This window comes from Leucoraja erinacea, chromosome 1, assembly GCF_028641065.1.
Source record: "Leucoraja erinacea ecotype New England chromosome 1, Leri_hhj_1, whole genome shotgun sequence".
NCBI lineage: Eukaryota > Metazoa > Chordata > Chondrichthyes > Rajiformes > Rajidae > Leucoraja > Leucoraja erinaceus.
The window spans coordinates 75697274-75721123 of NC_073377.1; the positions used below are offsets into that span (position 1 = coordinate 75697274).

At 44.1% G+C, this 23850-nt stretch overlaps 1 protein-coding gene across 1 annotated transcript in view; it reads left to right on the forward strand.

Annotated features, from left to right (window-relative positions):
• Positions 1–23850, forward strand: part of arap2 (ArfGAP with RhoGAP domain, ankyrin repeat and PH domain 2) — a 349086-nt gene that overhangs the window by 96707 nt on the left and 228529 nt on the right. The window contains 1 exon segment of the mRNA XM_055637821.1: positions 2431–2769. Coding sequence (XP_055493796.1) covers positions 2431–2769 — 339 coding nt within the window.

A 23850-nucleotide genomic window follows, 5' to 3' on the forward strand; every position in this document is an offset into this window, starting at 1 on the left:
TATTTCTATGGGTCGAGGCTTGGGAAATAAAAGCTAGTTTCAAAGTTTACATTTTCAAAGTTCTTTAGTATTTATAAACCACTTAAGCCTTGCCTGACAGTCCATACAGTTTACAAAAAATATCACAAAGGTGTCTGCTGATAGTTAAATGAATGCTGCTGGAATTGGATGGTTTAACTGAGGGTAGGTTGGAGGTGATGAGGTTAATCTTCTTTGGAATAGCAGTGGCTGGATGGGTAGAGAAGGGGAAAGGAGGGCAGAATTGACTGAGGAGATTAAACGGGTGCCAAGTCCAAGAGGGTGAGACTGGACTAGTTCTTATTTTGTCAATGGTTATGGAAGCATGGATCTGAGTTGATAGACACAATGATAAGAGGGGAGTTGAGCATTTTCTGTTCTCCTGGTGTTGGAGTTCATTTTCTAGTGCAGTGATAGTAGCAGCAATCATCTTCACATTTAAAAGGAACTTGGATTAAGGCAAGCTTTGCGAGGGGCTGGAAAGTTGAATGCCTATTTGTTGGCCATTGTGGGCACAAGCTCGGCACAACAACGTAAATGTGACATCAGCAAGACGCTTATTAAAATCTGAAATGATGGAAATGCATGGCATTGGTGGAATGGAGAGCAAATTTTCTTTCAATTTCAGCTGTTGTTTGCGTATTGCAGCTTTGTGAGATCTGCTGTAATATAACCATATAACCCTATAACAATTACAGCACGGAAACAGGCCATCTCGGCCCTACAAGTCCGTGCCGAACAAAATTTTTTTTTTCCCCTTAGTCCCACCTGCCTGCACTCATACCATAACCCTCCATTCCCTTCTCATCCATATGCCTATCCAATTCATTTTTAAATGATACCAATGAACCTGCCTCCACCACTTCCACTGGAAGCTCATTCCACACCGCTACCACTCTCTGAGTAAAGATGTTTGTGCTTGCTGTCTGATCTGCTGTATGGTGGCACTTTGTTTTGATTTAGATCTTCTGTGATGGCAGCTATCTTTGTGTTTGATTACAGAGCTGTTTAGGTGAATCTCAGGCTGCTGCTTTGGCGTGGTTTGTCCTCTGCGTCTGCTGACACCATCGGGCCCCGTGGCTTTGCCTGGGTGGAGTATGCTCACCTGCTCAGCTGCTCAGCCTTGATGGTCAGGCTCGACGAAGAAAGGGCAGAGGAAGTGGACCAGGGGGGTTGAGGGGGAGAGACTGTCGGGGTGCAGGGGGGAGGATGGGCAGAGGCCCCACCATCCAATCTATTACAAAACAGGTTTAGCTCATTGGCCTAATCCTGATTGCTTTCCCTCCCCAGGCCACTGGTCTTCTTGTAACCTGTAATGCTCTTCATACCACTCCACACATCCCTCGTGTTGTTCTGCTGAAGTTTCAGCTCCAGCTTCCTCCTATAGTCATCCTTGCCCTGTCTCAGTCTTGCCTTCAGGTCTTTCTGCATGTATCGACATAAGGTCATAACAAAGATTATCGGAAACTACAGCGATTATGTAGTAGAAGGATCTTAATAAATAAGCATGAAAGTATCTTAGAAGGGGACTAACCTTGTGGGATTTAAGCTTGGTCCCTGAGAGTTTGGAGGCAGATAGCAGTATTTGAGAGCTTCTTGTTTGGGGTAGATTGATAAGGAGGATTCTGACTTTGGGAATTTTCTTCTGGAGGATTTTATTGCAGTGAAATGTTTTATTAGCCTTGATGACAGAAACTTTATCTTGAAAATCAATCTGTGCGGTGCTTAAAGAGTATAAGATGTAGCTACATGGAGCAAAGCAAGCACAGGGGACCAATACTATGGAGTCTGTGGAGAATAATTAGTGACTTTGACCCTGATTCATCCTTGGAAGAGCCTGAGATTCACACATTGGTCACCTCAAAACCCATAAAACCCTCATCTTTGAAATTGAAGGACTGTTGAAGATGCCAGACTGCAAATTAATTATGTCATAAGTTCTGTTTTTTACCTTGCTGTTTCTACATCAGTGTGTTTGTTGCCAACTCTTTGAAAGTGAAGAACTTCAGAAGAAGGGTCTCGACCCGAAACGTCACCCATTCCATCTCTCTAGAGATGCTACCTGTTACTCCAGCATTTTGTGTCTACTTCCGATTTAAACCAGCATCTGCAGTTCTTTCCTACACTTTGAAATACTTTGGTGACATTTGTGGAGCAAATATATCTTTCAGTGATCAGAAATCCATATCTAGTTATGATCTATTGTTGGCGACTGAGTTTGTTTAAATAAAAGGATATTCTGTCCCAAAATAACGTTAATCTTTGGTGCAATTCCTGGCTGCTGTTACTTTAAAAACAAATAGCTGTATCCAGCACTAATGAAGCATTTTTGGTCTCTAACTCTGCAGTTGTTCAGTATTATTAAAATTACATTTCTTCGAAAAATAATAAATGCTATTTAATTATTTGCAGGAACTGTCAGGGTGCAAATTTGGATGTGGAAGGTGCTAGGCTACCAGTATCACACTCTGACTATTGCTCTGTAGAGGAAAAATCTGAAGTAGAATATTCCACGGTCGATGACAGTATTTGCTACCAGAGGTCGTCTGCTCCGGCACTGCCTAAAGACTGTTGCAGCATTCAAGTAGCAAGTGATTACCGGGAGGGTCATTCGTCACCCTCTGGTTGCACAGAAGAATCTGCTTATGGGGAAGTCAATGAAGATGAGGAATCAATATCACCCTACGCTTGCTTCTATGGTGTAACAAAGAAATCAAAAGAAGGTTGGCTGGATAAACTCTCACCACAAGGGTAAGTGCATCATGTTTTTGTATGCGCACACATTTAAAAGTTTATCTTCAGTTCACCATTAACAGCATTCATCAAATTCAGATGTTGGCCATTTGTACTCATTGTTTTCTCAATCATATTGTACTAAAACTTACTACATTCTAAAACGATGAACCATTTATGTGGTTGGCTTGATTATCCAGTTGCTTTCTTGCTGAGAAAGTAACTTGAGGTGCAAAAACTGTTGCAAAAAACACAAATACTAATGTAGTCAATGTTATGCCAGTTAGTGAGGGAGAAATGCACTGTCATGCTTTCTGCTGGTGGTGTATACCAAATGCAGGTCAAGTGCAGAACCCACGCAAGTGAGTGGGTGATCATTTTTGCCCAGTTTTCATGTTTACTCCATGAATTAAATACTGCATGACACATACTTCTAAATTTACCCTTCTCTCCTGTTTGCTGCAGCCAATCCCCTCCACTGTCATCTAATTGTCACAACTACTAAGCATTTGATAAGATCACATATGAGATTAGTGGGCAAAATTAGGGCACATGGAATTGGGTGTAGAGTGCTGACTTGGATTGAAAATTGGTTGGCAGAGAGCAAACAAAGAGTAGGGATTTCAGAATGGCAGGCAGTGACTAGTGGGATACCGCAAGGCTCGGTGCTGGGACCGCAGCTATTTACAATATACATCACTTATTTAGATGAAGGGATTCAAAGTAACAATTAGCAAATTTGCAGATGACACAAAGCTGAGTGGCAGTGTGAACTATGAGGAGGATGCTATGAGAATGCAGGGTGACTTAGACAGATTGGGTAAGAGGGCAGATGCAGTTTAATGTAGATAAATGGAGGTTATCCACTTTGGTAGCAAAAACAGGAAGGCAGATTATTATCTAAATGGTGTCAAGTTGGGAAAAGGGGAAGTACAACGGGAGCTGGGGATCCTTGTTCATCAGTCAATGAAATTAAGCATGCAGGTACAGCAGGCAGTGAAGAAAGCGAATGGCATGTTGGCGTTCATAACAAGAGGAGTTGAGTATAGGAGCAAATAAGTCTTTCTGCAGTTGTCTAGAGCCCTAGTGAGACCACACCTGGAGTATTGTGTGCAGTTTTGGTCCCCTAATTTGAGGAAGGACATTCTTGCTATTGAGGGAGTGCAACGTAGGTTAACAAGATTAATTCCCGGGATGGTGGGACAGTCATATGCTGAGAGAATGGAGCGGCTGGGCTTGTACACTCTGGAATTTAGAAGGATGAGAGGGAACATTATTGAAACATATAAGTTTATTAAGGGTTTGGACACGCTAGAGACAGGAAACGTGTTCCCGATGTGGGAACGGAGATGAGGAAACACTTTTTCCCCACAGAGAGTTGTGAGTGTGTGGAATACTCTGCCTCAGAGGGTGGTGGAGGCCGGTTCTCTGGATACTTTCAAGAGAGAGCTAGATAGGGCTCTTAAAGATAGCGGAGTCAAGGGATATGAGGAAAAGGCAGGAACAGGGTGCTGATTGGGGATGATCACATTGTATGGCGGTGCTGGCTCGAAGGGCCGAATGGCCTACTACACCTATTGTGTATTGTAGTATCCATAAAATGCAGCTGTGCAGTGCTCATTGTTGGAGGGGCAAGGAGTGCTGCGTTCTATGCAGTTTATCTGTAAATCACCTACTTGAAACATGAATTAAGCCGGTCAAAGATGCAGAGTCCAAAATTGCATTCTCCTTTATGAAAGAGCAATGCAGTGGAGTGAGAACATGGACGTTATGAGGATAGTAAGTTTCCCAATGTTCATCAGGCCCAGTAGCATCTTTGGAAAGAGGAACAGTTAATCCTTTAGGTCTGGGACTCTTCATTGGAAGTGGGAAAGGGAGAAAAACAGGTTGGTTGGGATAGCAGAGTTGCTTGACATGCTATGAATGTGCTGTTATTGTCATGTGTGGAAGTATTAATTTCCAATAGAAATGTATTAAAGTTGACATCAAAATAGCAAGTAAGTTCATTATTTCCTCGCACTCTATACCCATTTCACTTGAAGTCTATTGGTCACTAAGAGGACAACTGTTTATTGTATAAATAGTTTATTTAAAAAAATAATTGACATAATATTTGCATCTCTCGCAAACGGTGACTAAAATCACCTTCAAGAGAAAAGTAAAACAGAATCTAGCTGTGCATACTGGGGCTGATTCTATAGCACTGGAGATGTATGGGAAGTGGAGTTTGTAGTGAGCGTCAGCAATCCTACAAGTTTATGTATGAGGGAGGGCATTACAAAAACAAGGTGGGACTGGCCAATTGACCTCACTAGTGATGTTCCCACAAGTTCCCTAACCACCTGGAATGGATTTTACTGCTTGGCTGAGTGGATGTAATAGCAGCGAGGGCTTGATGCCTGGGGAATAAGATCTAACTGTTGATCTTCAGGCTGATCTCCCTGTTCCCTGCTGCACAGGGAAATCTCATTTGAAAATGTGGAGACTCAGATTTTTGTGAAATCCTTGGCAAGCTGAACCTGGACAGCTCAGAAGGAAGGAACTGCAAATGCAGCTTTAAACCGAAGAGAGGCACAAAATGCTGGAGTAACTCAGCGGGACAGGCAGCATCTCTGGAGAGCAGGAATGGATGACGTTTCAGGTCGGGACCGGATTTGTATGTCTGCAGATACTGGTGTGTAGCCAGTACACCAAGCAGAGTCTCCATCAGCAAAATCAAGTATGGATAGCCCAGAAACTAAAGGGCAGGTGATCCATGCTGCACTGTGCATCTTTTCCTTTGCTTTATCCACTATACTTGTGTGTGACTTGATTGTATTCATATATGGTATACCTGAACTGATTGGACACCATTCAAAATAAAGCTTTTCGTGGTACCTCAGTGCGCGTGACAATAATGAACCTAAACCGAAATCTTCAACAGGTAGGTAGCTGGTATGCCTGCACTCATACCATCACCATATAACCATATAACCATATAACAATTACAGCACAGAAACAGGCCATCTCGGCCCTACAAGTCCGTGCCGAACAACTTTTTTCCCTTAGTCCCACCTGAAGTCCTGTCATCACTCATACCATAACCCTCCATTCCCTTCTCTATCCCTCTCATCATTTTAAAGACCTCTATCAAGTCCCCCCTTAACCTTCTGCGCTCCCGAGAATAAAGACCTAACTTATTCAACCTTTCTCTGTAACTTAGTTGTTGAAACCCAGGCAACATTCTAGTAAATCTCCTCTGTACTCTCTCTATTTTGTTGACATCCTTCCTATAATTGGGCGACCAAAATTGTACACCATATTCCAGATTTGGTCTCACCAATGCCTTGTACAATTTTAACATTACATCCCAGCTTCTATACTCAATGCTCTGATTTATAAAGGCTAGCATACCAAAAGCTTTCTTTACCACCCTATCTATATGAGATTCCACCTTCAAGGAACTATGTACGGTTATTCCCAGATCCCTCTGTTCAACTGTATTCTTCAATTCCCTACCATTTACCATGTACGTCCTATTTTGATTTGTCCTGCCAAGGTGTAACACCTCACATTTATCAGCATTAAACTCCATCTGCCATCTTTCAACCCATTCTTCCAAATGGCCTAAATCACTGTAGACTTTGGAAATCCTCTTCATTATCCACAACACCCCCTATCTTGGTGTCATCTGCATACTTACTAATCCAATTTACCACACCTTCATCCAGATCATTGATGTACATGACAAACAACAAAGGACCCAACACAGATCCCTGAGGCACCCCACTAGTCACCTGCCTCCAACCCGATAAACAGCCATCCACCATTACCCTCTGGCTTCTCCCATTCAGCCACTGTTGAATCCATCTTGCTACTCCTGCATTTATACCCAACAGTTGAACCTTCTTAACCAACCTTCCACGAGGAACCTTGTCAAAGCCCTTACTAAAGTCCATATAGACAACATCCACTGCTTTACCCTCGTCAATTTCCCTAGTAACCTCTTCAAAAAATTCAAGAAGATTAGTCAAACATGACCTTCCAGGCACAAATCCATGCTGACTGTTCCTAATCAGCCTCTGTTTATCCAGACGCTTATATATATTATCTCTAAGTATCTTTTCCATTAATTTGCCCACCACTGAAATCAAACTAACATGTCTATAATTGCTAGGTTTACTCTTAGAACCCTTTTTAAACAATGGAACAACATGCGCAGTACGCCAATCCTCGGGGACTATTCCCGTTTCTAATGATATTTGAAATATTTCTGTCATAGCCCCTGCTATTTCTACACTAACTTCCCTCAATGTCCTAGGGAATATCCTGTCGGGACCTGGAGACTTATCCACTTTTATATTTTTCAAAAGTGTCAGTACTTCTTTTACTTTGAAACTCATAGTATCCATAGCTACTCTACTAGTTTCCCTTATCTCACATAATTTAATATCCTTCTCCTTGGTGAATACCGAAGAAAATAAATTGTTCAATATTTCCCCCATCTCTATTGGCTCTGCAGATAGCTGTCCACTCTGTCTGTCCAATGGACCAATTTTATCCCTTGTTATCCTTTTGCTATTAATATAGCTGTAGAAACCCTTTGGATTTACTTTCACCTTACTTGCCAAAGCAACCTCATCTTCTTTTAGCTTTTCTAATTTCTTTCTTAAGATTCTTTTTACATTCCTTATACTCCTCAAGCACCTCATTTACTTCATGCTGCCTATAATTATTGTAGATCTCCCTCTTTTTCCGAACAAGATGTCCAATTTCCCTTGAAAACCAGGGCTCTTTCCAATTTTTACTGTTTCCTTTCAACCGAACAGGAACATAAAGATTCTGTACTCTTAAAATTTCCCCTTTAAATGTCCTCCATTTCTCTTCCACATCCTTCCCATAAAACAAAATGTCCCAGTTCACTCCTTTTAAATCATTTCGCATCTCATCAAAGTTAGCCTTTCTCCAATCAAAAATCTCAACCCTAGGTCCAGTTCTGACCCTCTCCATAATTATATTGAAACTAATGGTATTGTGATCATTGGTCCCGAAGTGCTCCCCAACGCATACCTCCGCCACCTGTCCCATCTCATTTCCTAACAGGAGGTCCAGCACTGCCCCTCCTCTAGTAGGTACCTCTATGTATTGCTGCAAAAAACTATCCTGCACACATTTTACAAACTCCAAACCGTCCAGCCCATTTACAGAATGTGTTTCCCAGTCTATGTGTGGAAAATTGAAATCTCCCACAATCACTGCCTTGTGCTTAGTACTAATATCTGCTATCTCCTTACATATTTGCTCTTCCAATTCTCGATCCCCATTTGGTGGTCTATAATACACCCCTATAAGTGTTGCTAGACCTTTCCCACTTCTCAGTTCCACCCAAATAGCCTCCCTAGATGAGCCCTCCAATCCATCCTGCCAAAGCACTGCTGTAATATCTTCCCTGACTAGCAATGCAACACCTCCCCCTCTTGCCCCTCCAATTCTATCACACCTGAAGCAACGAAATCCTGGAATATTTAGTTTCCAATCACAGCCCTCCTGCAACCATGTTTCACTGATCGCCACAACATCATACTTCCAGGTGTCTATCCAGACTCTAAGCTCATCCACCTTTCTTACAATGCTCCTAGCATTAAAATATGCACATTTAAGAAAACCCCCGTCTCTTATTCTCTGTTTATTTCCTTTTTTTTCTTTCTCCTCTTGTGTCCGAGTGCTTCCCTTTTCTGCTTCCTGCATCCCATTCTGTCTACTAGCTTTCTCTATTTGAGTCCCTCGCCCCAACCATTCTAGTTTAAAGTCTCCCCAGTAGCCTTTGCAAAATTCCCCGCCAGGATATTGGTGCCCCTCGGGTTCAAGTGCAACCCATCCTTTCTGTACAGGTCCCACTTTCCCCAAAAGAAGTCCCAATAATCCAGAAACTTGAATCCCTGCCCTCTGCACCAGTCTTTCAGCCACGCATTTATCCTCCACCTCGCTCCATTCCTACTCTCACTGTCGCGTGGCACAGGCAGTAATCCTGAGATTGTTACCTTTTTGGTCCTTTTCCTTTACTCTCCTCCCAACTCCCTAAATCCTCCCTTCAGGACCTCTTCCCCTTTTTTTACCTATGTCATTGGTACCTATATGTACCACAACCTCAGGCTCCTCTCCCTCTGATTTCAGGATATCTTGGATGCGTTGAGACACGTCCGAGACTTTGGCACCAGGGAGGCAGACCACCATCCTGGGCTCCCGACTGCGTCCACAGAATCGCCTATTCGACCCCCTAACAATAGAGTCCCAAATTACTATTGCCCTCTTCTTTTTTTGTCCCTACCTTTCGGAGCAACAGGGCCGGTCTCAGTGCTGGAGGCCCATCCGCTGTCGCTACCCCCAGGCAGGTTGTCACCCCCATCCGTACTCAAACAGGAGTACTTATTTGCAAGTTGTACCGACATTGGTATAGTCACTCGTCCCTGCCTCTGCCCCTTGCCCTTCCTTAGCGTGACCCACATGTCTCCCGTGGTTTTGGAGTGACCACCTCCCTATAACTCCCCTCTATGACCTCCTCACTCTCCCTGACCAGACAGAGGTCATCGAGCTGCTGCTCCAGGATCCTAATACGGTCCCTTAGGAGCCCCATCTCGCTGCACCTGGTGCAGATGTGGACGTCTGGAGGGCCATCCGACACCATGACCTCCCACATCTGACATCCTGAACAGTACACTGCTCTGGCTGTCATTCTCCCGCCTTACCCTGGATCCGATACAAGTATAATACAATAGAAACTGCTGGGAGAAATCAGCAGGTATCTGACTCACAACAGCTGCTCCCTCTTGACCTTTAAACTGCACCTTTATTATATAAACAAAAAGCACTGTACCTTTACTAAAGCACTGTACCCTTAGCTCACTGTACCTTTACTAAAGCACTGTACCCTTAGCTCACTGTACCTTTACTAAAGCACTGTACCTTTAGCCCACCGTACCCTTAGCTCACTGTACCTTTACTAAAGCACTGTACCTTTAGCCCACTGTACCCTTGGCTCACTGTACCTTTACTAAAGCACTGTACCTTTAACCAGAAAGCAGAAATGCTAACCTGAGGTTGCACCCAATCAGCTGCTTCCTCTAGTCTGCTTCCACCAATCAGCGGCTTCCACCAGAACCCTCTCTATGAAGTGTGTAACGTTACAGATTTCGGTGAAAGCCCTGACCCTCCTCCACTCGCTCCAACGGTTCGCAGGCCTCTGTGAAAGAAAGCCCCGCGCTCGATTTAAGTACTCATAGCCCTGACCCTCCTCCACTCGCTCCAACGGTTCCTGGGCCTCTGTAAAATAATATGGGTGCTGCTTGACTGTTTCAATTGCATTTGCTGCAGTTTGGTGAGGCTCATCAACAGGAGCCCAGTGTCATGAGTAATTCACACAATTTAAAGTTAATCTTTGTCCTGTAACAATACTGCTTTGAGCCTGGAGCAGATTATGGCATGGAGGAAACGTGTATGACATTGAAAATGCCCAAAATTGAACTTTCCTCATCTTCTGGAAATAAGATAAATTATTCATCAGTCTCTTTGTAAAAACAAATGGCCACAGTTTTATGTACAGCTTGGTTCCAGCAGTAAAAATGCAATGAATGGCGTATAAATCGGTGTTGGTGTTAAACTTTGTTTTGGAAAACTGAACAATGATTGAACTTTGAATTTGAATTGTCATTGTAGTGGGTTCAACATCTCATTGAATGCCCATCGAACAATATTAATAATAATATAATAATACATTTTATTTTCGGGCGCCTTTCCAATCTCAAGGACACCTTACAAAGATTAACAGAAGAGAAAAAAACATATAGTCGGAGAAAAATAAATAATAAGGACATCATCAATATACAAGTTAAAGATAGAAATCGCTCCAAAGACACAAAATCAAAAAACACAATGTGAAGAGAGAGCAGCGGCAGCTAAAGCGCGCCAGCGTCTACTCTCCCTTCCGACAGCCATCTTGGACACAGACTAACATAGTAACTACATACAAAAAAATCATCTCCCCACAGTGGTTACCACTGTGAGGGAAGGCACAGAGTCCAGTCCCCAACCCCAGTTCTCCCAAAAGTCAGGCCTATTGAGGCTACCGCTGTTGCCTCTACGGAGGCCCGATGTTCCTGGCCGTTCTGGCCGGGTGGAGTTGCCCCGGCGTCGGGAGAGTCCTCACAGTGGCTGGGCCACCTGGAACGGCCGCTTCCTAGCAGGGGATTGTCGGCTTCTGAAGCCGACAGGGACGCACCGGGTTGGAGCTCCCAGGCTCCCGATGTTAAAGTCGGCGCAGCCCGCTCCGCTCCGTAGACCTGCAGCCCGGAGGTGTTGAACACGGAGGTCACAGCTCACCGGAGCTCCAGCGCGTCAATCCAGCGCGGCGACCCAGGCAAGGCATCGCCCGGTCCGCTCCACGATAGCGCTCCAGCGCTGTGCCGCCAACGAAGCCGAGGTGCTAGGCGGTCCCCGCCAGGAAACGGCGCTCCAAGCCCGCTGGTAGGCCACGAGGACGGGTCGACGAGCAGCCCGGAGAAAACTCTGCCTCACCGACCAGGTAGGGACCTAGAAGTAGGATTACGTCCTTCCCCCCCACATTAAGAAGTCCATTTCTCCTACAAACGAAAAACAAGACTTACTAAAAAAAACTGGAAAAAAATGGATTAAACGGATGGCTGCTGGTTAGCAGCTGTTCCCCAAGATGGCTCCTCCTCGAATGACATACTTAATTTTGCAGAATGAGAGTCTTCTTGATGTATTAACTACACACGTTTTAAACCTTGTGGAAAATATGTTTCCAGGATTATGTTATGAGATAGCGCTGGGTTGGTAGTTATACAGCATGGAAACTGGCCCTTCCGTCCAACTTGCCCATGCTGACCGAGATGCCCCATCTACATTAGTCTCACCTTCTCGTGTTTGGCCCATATCCCACTAAACTTTTGAATAATTAGCAATGACAGAGCTGCCAAACACACATGGTAGGTCTTTTTTAGCTAGACTGTGGTGGAGGAAGACCCAGGTGAAGGAAGCTTGGGGGAACAATAAAGTCATGACTTAAACCATAATAATGGCATCTTAGCATCGGTTCCATTGGGGTAAGGCTGATACTCAGTCATAGTTTCAAAGTCCTTGTTCCTCCCAGAGTAGGCTGTGATTGCCAGCTGGAGACACAAGAGACTGCAGATGATGGAATCATGGGCAAAAAACAAAGTGTTGCTGGGACTCTGCGGGTCAGGCACTGTCTGTAGAGGAAATGGGCAAACGACGTTTCAGATCAGAACTATTCTTCAGACCGATAAAGTGCCCCAACCTGAAATGCCGCCAACCCTTTGCAATTGCCAGGTATCTAGTTCTGATATTCCACATGTGCTGTCTCTTTGTGATACCTTCTCAAAGGAACTTAGCTAGTTTATAACTGAATGATTCTGTGCTATCTCCCTGCTTAGGGAGCTCATTTCATAGATTTACAATTAGCTCCTATGAATAATGTTGCTGCTTGATTAATTTTGAATAGTTATTCTCCTTTAGCCCTATGGTTCAATTGTTTTGAACAAGGTGAAACAGCTTGTCGTGGCTTACATTGTGTAATCCTACAGAATCCTTAAACCATATAACCATATTACAATTACAGCACGGAAACAGGCCATCTTGGCCCTAGAAGTCCGTGCCGAACACTTATTTTCACCTAGTCCCATCTACCTGCATTCAGACCATAACCCTCCATTCCTTTCCCATCCATATACCTATCCAATTTATTTTTAAATGATAAAATCGAACCTGCCTCCACCACTTCCACTGGAAGATCATTCCACACAGCTACCACTCTCTGAGTAAAGAAGTTCCCCCTCATGTTACCCCTAAACTTCTGTCCCTTAATTCTGAAGTCATGTCCTCTTGTTTGAATCTTCCCTACTCTCAATGGGAAAAGTTTATCCACGTCAACTCTGTCTATCCTTCTCATCATTTTAAAGACCTCTATCAACTCCCCCCTTAACCTTCTGCGCTCCAAAGAATAAAGACCCAACTTATTCAACCTTTCTCTGTAACTTAGTTGCTGAAACCCAGGCAACATTCTAGAAAATCTCCTCTGTACTCTCTGTATTTTGTTGACATCCTTCCTATAATTGGGCGACCAAAATTGTACACCATACTCCAGAATTGGTCTCACCAATGCCTTGTACAATTTTAACATTACATCCCAACTTCTATACTCAATGCTCTGATTTATAAAGGCTAGCATACCAAAAGCTTTCTTTACCACCCTATCTACATGTGATTCCTCCTTCAGGGAACAATGCACAGTTATTCCTAGATCCCTCTGTTCAACTGCATTCTCAATTCGCTACCATTTACCATGTACATCCTATTTTGATTTGTCCTGCCAAGGTGTAGCACCTCACATTAAACTCCATCTGCCATCTTTCAGCCCATTCTTCCAAATGGCCTAAATCTCTCTGTAGACTTTTGAAATTACTTCATTATCCACAACACCATCTACCTTACTTAGCATCATCTGCATACTTACTAATCCAATTTACCACACCATCATCCAGATCATTGATGTACATGACAAACAACAGTGGACCCAACACAGATCCCTGAGGCACCCTACTAGTCACCTGCCTCCAACCTGACAAACAGCCATCCACCATTACTTTCTGGCATCTCCCATTCAGCCACTGTTGAATCCATCTTGCTACTCCTGCATTAATACCCAACAATTGAACCTTCTTAACCAACCTTCCATGAGGAACCTTGTCAAAGGCCTTACTAAAGTCCATATAGACAACATCCACTGCTTTACCCTCATCAATTTCCCTAGTAACCTCTTCAAAAAATTCAAGAAGATTAGTCAAACATGACCTTCCAGGCACAAATCCATGCTGACTGTTCCTAATCAGACACTGTTTATCCAGATACTTATATTTATTATCTCTAATATCTTTTCCATTAATTTGCCCACCACTGAAGTCAAACTAACAGGTCTATAATTGCTGGGTTCACTCTTAGAACCCTTTTTAAACAATGGAACAACATGTGCAGTACGCCAATTCTTGGGTACTATTCCTGTTTCTAATCTCATTTAAAATATTTCTGTCATAACCCCTGCTATTTCTACACTAACTTCCCTCAATGTCCTAGGGAATATCCTGTCAGGACCTGGTGACTTATTCACTTTTATATTTTTCAAACGTGTCAGTACTTTTTCTTTGAATCGCATAGTCTCCATAGTTACTCTACTTGTTTCCCTTACCTCACATAATTCAATATCCTTCTCCTTGGTGAATACCAAAGAAAAGAAATTGTTCAATATATCCCCCATTTCTTTTGGCTCTGGACCAATTTTATCCCTCGTTATCCTTTTGCTATTAATATAGCTGTATAAACCCTTTGGATTTACTTTCACGTTATTTGCCAAAGCAACCTCATATCTTCTTTTAGCTTTTCTAATTTATTTCTGAAGATTCTTTTTACATTCTTTATACTCCTCAAGCACCTCATTTACTCCATGCTGCCTATAGTTATTGTAGATCTCTCTCTTTTTCAGAACCAAGTATCCAATTTCCCTTGAAAACCATGGCTCTTTCCAATTTTTACTATTTCCTTTCAACCATAAAGATTCTGTACTCTTAAAATTTCCCCTTTAAATCTTCTACATCCTTCCCATAAAGCAAAATGTCCCAATTCACTCCGTTTAAATCCTTTCGCATCTCATCAAAGTTAGCCTTTCTCCAATCAAAAATCTCAACCCTGGGTCCAGTTCTGACCCTCTCCATAATTATATTGATACTAATGGTATTGTGATCACTGGACCCGAAGTGCTCCCCAACACATACCTCTGCCACCTGACCTGTCTCATTTCCTAACAGGAGGTCCAGCACTGCCCCTTCTCTATTAGGTACCTCTATGTATTGCTGCAAAAAACTATCCTGCACACATTTCACAAACTCCAAACCATCCAGCCCCTTTACAAAATTTGTTTCCCAGTCTATGTGTGGAAAATTGAAATCTCTCACAATCACTACCTTGTGCTTACTACTAATATCTGTTATCTCCTTACATATTTGCTCTTCCAATTCTCACTCTTTCCCACTTCTCAGTTCCACCCAAATAGCCACCCTAGACGAGCCCAATAATCTATCCTGCCAAAGCACTGCTGTAATATCTTCCCTGACAAGCAATGCAACACCTCCATTTCTTGCCCCTCCAATTCTATCACACCTGAAGCAACAAAATCCTGGAGCAACAAAATCTGAAGCGAAATCAAAATAAAGCTGAAGTGCTTTTTTCATTTCTACCTCCATACCTGCAAATGTTCTCAGCTCACATAACTGTGCCTCATAATTCAAACCTTCAACCACTCAGTTACTTTGGTTGTCCTCTTCACAGCTCTGAGATACCGTAGCAGCTAAAACCATATACTGTATATCTGTAACTGTTTTGCACAGATGATTAATAATGCAAAATTATATTTCCTCAATATTGACCTTTCAGTAAATTCCATCAGTTCTAGTGAGCATTATGCAGTGGGTTACAATTTATCTTGGCTGGAATTTATCTTCACTGCATGCAGGTGCAGCAAGCAGTGAAGAAAGCGAATGGTATGTTAGCATTCATAGCAAAAGGTTCTCCTGCAGTTGTACAGTGTCTTGGTGAGACCACACCTGGAGTATTGCGTACAGTTTTGGTCTCCTAATCTGAGGAAAGACATTCTTGCCATAGAGGGAGTACAGAGAAGGTTCACCAGACTGATTCCTGGGATGTCAGGACATTCATATGAAGAAAGATTGGATAGACTTGGCTTGTACTCGCTAGAATTTGGAAGATTGAGGGGGGATCTTATAGAGACTTACAAAATTCTTAAGGGGTTGGACAGCTAGATGCAGGAAGATTGTTCCCGATGTTGGGGAAGTCCAGAACAAGGGGTCACAGTTTAAAGATAAGGGAGAAGTCTTTTAGGACCGAGATGAGAAAAACATTTTTCACACAGAGAGTGGTGAATCTCTGGAATTCTCTGCCACAGAAGGTAGTTGAAGCCAGTTCATTGGCTACATTTAAGAGGGAGTTAGATGTGGCCCTTGTGGCAAAAGGGATCAGGGGATATGGAGAGAAGGCAGGTACAGGATACTGAGTTGGATGATCAGCCATGATCATAGTGAATGGTGCAGGCTCGAAGGGCCAAATGGCCTACTCCTGCACCTATTTTCTATGTTTCTATGTATCTATGGAACATGGAACATATGGAACATGGAACCCTGTTGCCTGGTAGGTTTAATCTCCCCAGCAGGTTTTTCTCTTTAGCTTTGTGGACTTCCTCTTTAATTTGTTTGCAATTGTGGGTTTCCAGTTTCAGGTCTTGGGTATTCAATTTAACCAAATGAGGACCCAAACCAACCTCACTGTAACATCCTTTTAGGTTCGGAGACAATTGAGGAACAGTTGAGTAACCATTTGGGGAAACTCTTCTGCAGATTTCCTTTTTATTTATAATACTTTTTACGTAGAACAATTGAAGGCCTTGCTGAATGTTAGTAGTGCTAAATCTGCTTTTTTCTTCTTACAAATTTCTGAATCGCACTCCAAAACAACTTCCCCACGCAACTTGCCCTAACTAAATTAGATTGGGACAACCTCCTCTCTCATTAACCCATATACATATCTTTTATTGTTTTATTTTGATCTGGTTATTCCATGGTTTTCAGTCAGTAGCCGTTGGCTTTACTTTATTGACGATTGGTGTCAAACTGTAGTTTCCTAAGTTCCCTTTGCACATATTTGTACAGGTTCGGAGAAATGTTGTTCTGCCCTCCTCGTAGCTATCTCTCCCATGTGCTGCTATTGCTTAATTTATACTAGATATCCTATGTTTTTATTTTAAATTCCCCCTGCAGGTTATTCTCCTTTTATGAAAGGATTGTTCCTGAAAGTAATATTTGTAATCAATCAAAAAGGCTGGGCAAAATACATTGAGTCTTTTGGTGCACTGTCTTCCTTAGAGCATAGAGTGGTGCGGTATTCATTTCAGAAAAAAAATGTAGATTAAAGTTACATATGCTTCTCCCCAAATAGTCGATAGCATACTGAAAATTTGTAAATATTATTTTTTTGCATATTTTTAAAAGCGAGGAACTGCAGATGCTGACTTACTAAAAAAAAGAGACAAAGCACTGGAGTAACCCAGTGGGACATGCAGCATCCCTGGATAATATGGATCAGTGAAGTTTTGGGTTGGGACTCCCTGATATTCAATATTCAGATATTCGATATTCAGAAATATTTGTAGATGGATTTCATCCTGTCCTTCATTTAAGTAGTGTGTAGGAAGGAGATGTAGACGCTGGTTTAAACTGAAGATGGACACAAAAAGCTGGAGTAACTTCACAGGTCTACCATCCTCATTGAGGAGAAGGAATGGGTGTTGCATTTTGGTCGAGACCCCACTTCAGACTCAGCAAAGAGAAATGTTAGATATAGAAGATAAATAGAACAAATGAAAGAAAGATATGCAAAAAGCAACTGTGATCATGGATTTATTTGTTATATTTACCTATATCCTTAAGCACAGGTTCTATTGTGGCACTGTGCTGAATTGGCTGATTATAGCCAGGGAAATGGGGGTCTATAGTTGATCTATATCTTTGAGAGTTTTGCCTTCTATTCAGAATTAATGGCCAGTGAAGAAATTGGATGAGAATTGTATTTGATAGATGTCGCCTGCCAATAGTTACCAGTGAGAAATACACAATAATTGTACAGAAGACTGGGCAGAAGGATTTGGTCTGCTCTTCATCAAGGGCAGAGGCCATGGAGCAAACTACTTTTCAGTATTCTGCAAATTTCTATATTGCAAATTGCTAACCAGCAATATATTACCAATCTGTGAATAGGGCAGAAATGTAACAGATTGCTAATACTTGTACATTGAGTGGTTTTATGTTACAACACTTCAGTAAATTCAATTATAACATTGTACTGTGGCTCTTGGTGGGATATTTGTTAAATTGTGCCAATACCATTGTGTAAATAAGAGATTTGAAATGTATGTTGTGGCTGATAATTAAATCTTAGCAGGATCTTGCTGTAAACGATCCCCACCAGTTACTTATTGTGCTCTTGAAATATAGTGTGTTTTGTTAATGAAATGTATGCGTTATTATACAACACACCAGGATTCAGATTTGTGTAGAAACAAGGAACTGATGATGTTGGCTTACCAAGGAAAGAGAAAATATGCTGGAGTAACTCAGTGTGTTAGGCAGCATCACTGGAGAACATGGATAGGTCATGTCTCGGGTCTGGATACTTCTTCCGATTCAGTGATTAACTTGCACGAGCCAAATAGTTACATTTTGAATATAACTAACCACTTTGGGCAAGTGTCAAAACCATCAATAATTTGTAATCGTGTATACCAAAGCAAAGCATTGTGTCTGTGTTAAAACCTCAACAGGATCCTGTTACCAGATAGTATGTCAGTGACGTTTTCGTTCCATCACATACCACTTCAAGTAGATTAATATCCGTTATTCTTATTCAGATCAATTATGGAATTCCTAATAGTTTTAATCCTTTTGTTAGGCGGCTGAGTTGCTCAGATATATTAAACTGAGCGATGCATTTTGTATTTTTTGCTGTGTCTGAGATGAAAGTTGACTGAACTTGGAAATGGCAGCAGGTCCTGAGGTGTTATTACTATATGGGACACTCTTGTAGGATGTAACATGTACATTTGTATCACCAAAAGCCCCACTCCAGAAGCAACACTCCAAGCAGTGCCAGTGCATCTTCCACTTCACATATCATTCAACCCACTGCTTCATAGTGAATTGAAAATTAATGTAGAAAGCAGGACAGGGTTTGTGAATTAGTCCCCGAGTACAAATTTATTTAACAAGCCCCCATCTTTGGAATAACAGAGGGATGTTATTTCATCAGAAACCTGGGTTTCAGCAGTGGAAGAGCAGCTACTGTTGGCATCTTCGGTGCTCACTTGCTGCTCAGGACAGAAGACAGAAAAGGAGGCTATTCAGCACTTTGGGTTGATGCCAGTGACCTGCAAAGCATTCATAGAGTCATGCAGCACAGAAATGGGCCCTTTGTGCCAACTTGCTCATGCCAAACAAGATGCTCCATTTGCACTGGTCCCACCTGCCCGCATTACATCCATATCCTTCTAAAATTTCCCTCTCCATGTACCTGTCCAAATGTCTTTTAAATGTTGTTATGGTGTTTGCCTCACCATCTCCTCCGGCAACTCGTCCATATACCCACCACTCTCTGCGGGGAAAAAACGTGCCCCTCATTTTCTTGCATATTTTCCCTCTCACCTTAAACCTATGTCCCCTGGCTCTTGATTCTTCTACTCTAGGTAAACATCTCTATGCATGAATCCATCTATTCCCCTCATGATTTTGTACACCTCTATCAGATCACCCCCTCATCCCTTGTGCTCCAAGGAATAAAATCCTAGTCTGCCCAGCCTTTCTCTGTAGCTATAAATGCATAAGGGGAAAAGGGCAACTAGAGAGTGGCAACTCTTCAGGAATCAAAGTGAAATGGGCAAGGTCCTCAATGAGTATTTCTCCTCTGTCTTTACCGAGAAGACAAGAAGGCTGAGGATCTTGGGGCAGTCAATGGAAAAGTCTTGACAGCAGTCACTGTTACGGTCAGAGGTGCTGAAGGTACCTGTACTATCGTGTATGAAGGTAGACAAATCTCCAGCGCCTGATCAGATATATCCATGGACATTAGGGGGAAATGGAGAGGAAAAATGCAGGAACCCTGGTTGAAATTTACAAGTTGCCATTAAATACAGGAGAGGTGCTGGAAGACTGGAGGGTGGCAAATGTTGTGCCCCTATTCACGAAGGGCTGCAAGGAAAATGCTGGGAACTATAGGCCAGTGAGCTTGACATCTGTAGTTGGAAAGTTACTGGAGAATATTCTGAGGGATAGGATATACATGCATTTAGGACTGAGTAGGGATAGTCAGCATGGTTTTGTCGTGTCTCATGAATCTTGAGTTTTTTGAAGATGTGACCTAAAATGTTGATGAGGGGAGAGCTGCAGATGTTGTATATATAGACTTCAGCAAAGCATTTGCCATGGTTGGCTGCTCTGGAAGGTTAGATCGCATGGGATCCAAGGGGAGATAGCTGAATGGATAGAAAATTGGCTTCATGGAGGGAAGCAGAGCGTGATGGTGGAAGGTTGCTTCTCGGACTGGAGACCTGTGACTGCTGGTGTGCCTCAGGGTTCGGTGCTTGTTACTGTTTGTCATCCATGTCAATGATTTGGATGAGAACGTACATGGCAATATTAGCAAGTTTGCAGATGATACAAAAGTGGGTGGTATTGCAGATAGTGAAGATGGTTTTGAAAAAATTGCAGTAGGATCTTGCTCGGTTGGCCAGGTGGGCTGAGGAATGGTTGATGAAATTTAATATAGAGAAATGTGAGTTGTTGCATTTTGGGAAGTCTAACATGGGCAGGACCTACACAGTGAATGGTAGGCCTCTGGGGAGTGTTATAGAGCAGAGGGATCCAGGAGTGCAGGTGTATGGTTCCATGAAGGTGGTTGCAGGTAGATTGGGTGGTCAAAAGGGCTTTTGACATATTAGCCTGCATCAGTCAGAGTATTGAGTATAGAAGTTGGGAGGTCATGTTGCAGTTATATAAGACGTTGGTGAGGCCGCATTTTGAGTATCAGTTCTGAGCACCATGTTCGAGGAAGATGTTGTAAAGCTGGAAAGGGTGAAGAGAAGATTTACGAGGATGTTGCCAGGACTCGAGGGTCTGAGCTATAGTAAGAGGTTGAGTTGGCTTGGTCTCTATTCCTGGGATCGCATGGGGATGTGGGGTGATTTTATAGTGGTGTATGAAATTATGAGAGGAAAAAATTGGGTAAATGTACAGAGTCTCGTCTTGAATCGATGAATCGAGGACCAGTTGTCAAAGGTTTAAGGCAAAGGGAGAACGATTAAATAGGAATTTGAGGGGTAACATTTTCACACAAAGGGTGGTGTGTATATGGAATGAGCTCCCAGAGGAGGTAGTTGAGGCAGAGACTATCCCAAGCTTTAAGATACAGTTAGACATCGATAGGACAGGTTTGGAGGGATATAGGTCAAACACAAGCATGCGGGATTAGTGAAGCCAGTGTGGACAAATTTGGTCGAAGGGCCTGTTTCCACCCTCTATGACACAGGGCCTGAAGTCCTGGCAATATCGTAGACCTTCTCTGCACTCTTTTCAGCTTAACACCATCCTTCCTGTAGCAGTGTGACCAAAACTTAACACAATACTCTTAATGCCAACGTCTCACCAACGTCTTGTATGACTATGACTATATCCAAATTGTTGATATAAACCACAAACAGCAATGGGCTCAGAACTGATCCCTGAGGCACACATCTCGTCATAGACCTCCAGTCCAAAAAGCAATCCTCCATCATCACCCTCTGCTTCCTTCCATGAAGCCAATTCTCTATCCTGTCCATTAGCCCTCGCTAGATCCAATGCAATCTAAACTTCCAGACCAGCCTACCATGCAGAACATCAAATGTCTTGCTGAAGTCTACGGCTTTATCCTCATCTGCCTTTTTGGTTACATCTTCAAAAAACTCAAACAGATTCATTAGACATGATCTCCCATGTACAACACCTTGCTGACTATTGCTAAGCAGCCCCTGTCTATGTATGCATCTATATCTTATCCCTCAAAATACTCTCCACTAACTTGCCTACAAAAGATAGACTCGCTGGTGAATAGTTCCCAGGCTTTTGAGAAAAAGAGACAAGTGATGACCCAGCTTATGAAGCCTGAATAAGAGTCCTGACCCAAAATGTGTCTGCACAAGGATTCCGACCCAATATGTCACTGAACCATTCTTTCCACAAATGCTGCCTGACCTGCTGAATTCCCCCAACACTTTGTATTTTACACAAGATTCCAGCATCTCCAGTTCCTTGTGTCTCAACTGCGCTACTGCTTGCTCACCATTGCTTGTTGAGATATATATTCTCCACAGTGCCGGATTTAGATGAAGAGAGGCCCTAAGCTGTTCCACTTGTGAGGCCCCCAACGACCGGACAGCCATGGCGGCCAAATCTCCCACAATTCAAAGCGAGGGAGAAAGTGCCCAGCGCCGACCAGTTGCCGTTGCAGTGCGCATGCGCAGGGCGGCCGATGATGTGCTGGCCGTGGTTGTGCGCATGTGCAAGGCGGCCTGCCGTGCCGGCGGATGAGGAGCGAGCGGAGCCCGGCGGCCCGGACACGGATAGCGGGGGGAGATGGAGAGAGAGAGATAGAGAGGGGGGCCGCCCAGAGTTGAACGGTAGGTGTTCTGCCTTGGCCGGAGGCCCCCCTAGACCTCGAGGCCCATCAATTTTTTCAGGGGGCCCCCTAGAAAGTGGGGGCCCTAAGCTATAGCTTGTTTAGCTTATACGTAAATCCGGCACTGATTCTCCAAATAGAAGAACATATTGCACAGAATTGGTTACAAGTGGAAACCAACAGATTATCATGCTATTTTTTTCCCATATTGTGTCAAATAAAATGATAGGATAAATAACATGAAGTACTTTCAATTGAAGAGCATTTCTTTAAACATTTCTGCAAGTGCTCTTTCCTAATTTTCAAAAGAGTCAAAAGTCTGGGATGCTTGAAGTGTAGTGGTCCAAATTTACATTTGTCAGGTATTTTGACTAATTTCCTTAAAACATCCAGTACATTTAAAGGGCCTGTCCCACTATGGCGACCTTATTTGCCAGTTTCGGAGAGTTTGCTCTCGCCACAAGCTTGCAGCATGGTCCACACGTGGTTGTACGTGATCTCTTGTAAGTCTCCTTCATGGTCGAGAGGAGTTCCCGCATAGTAGTTACTACTCGTGGCCTCAGTTTGGTCGTGGAAAATTTTTCAACAAGCTGAACATTTTTCTGCGAGTAAAAATTGGTCGGCATGGAGAAAATCAATACTTTTGAACTCGCAGTCATACTTGGGTTGCCATGTCGTTGTAAGTATTCGAGGGAGCCATAGGTAATCTCCTTTGCTGACCGGGCATTTTAATTGGTCATTGGGGGAAAAAAACGTAAGCGTTCAATTTTCAGAACCAAGGAAAACCGACCGGTAATGTTATATGCCGCCAAACTTCTATGTATCTCTGGCTTATTAAAAGTTGTCTGGCTTCTTAAAAGTGTCTCCACTCCTTCTCTCTCCCCCCCCCCCCTCCCCCCCTTCTCCCCCCCCTTCTCTTCCCCCCCCCTTCTCTTCCCCCCCTTCTCTTCCCCCCCTTCTCTTCCCCCCCCTCTCTCTCCCCCCCTCTCTCCCCCCCTCTCTCCCCCCCCCTCTCTCCCCCCCCTCTCTCCCCCTCTTCTTCCCCCCCCTCTCTCCCCCCCCTCTCCCCCCCTCTCTCCCCCCCTCTCTCCCCCCCTCTCTCCCCCCTCTCTCCCCCCTCTCTCCCCCCTCTCTCCCCCCCCTCTCTCCCCTCCCCCTCTCTCTCCCCCCCCCCTCCCCTCCCCCTCTCTCTCTCCCTCTCTTTCCTCTCTCTCTCTCTCTCCCTCTCTCCTCCCCCCCTCTCTCTCTCTCTCCCTCCCCTCTCTCTCCCCCCCTCTCTCTCCCCCCCCTCTCTCCCCCCTCTCTCTCCCCCCCCCCCCCTCTCCCCCCCTCCCCTCCCTCCCCCCCCCCCCCTCTCTCCCCCCCTCTCTCCCCCTCTCTCCCCCCCTCTCTCCCCCCCTCTCCCCCTCCCCCTCTCTCTCCTCTCTCCCCTCTCTCCCTCTCTCCCCTCTCTCTCTCCCCCCTCTCTCTCTCTCTCCCCCCCCCTCTCTCTCCCCCCCCTCTCTCTCCCCCCCCCCTCTCTCTCCCCCCCTCTAAATCCCCCCCTCTCCCTCCCCCCCTCTCTCCCCCCCCTCTCCTCCCCCCCCCTCTCTCTCCCCCCCTCTCTCCCTCCCCCCCCCCTCTCTCCCTCCCCCCCTCTCCCCCCCCCTCCCTCCCCCCCCCTCTCTCCCCCCCCCCGCCCCCGCTCCCCCCCCCTCTCTCCCCCCCCCCCCCCCCCTCTCTCCCCCTCCCCCCCCCCTCCCTCTCTCCCCCCCCCCCCCC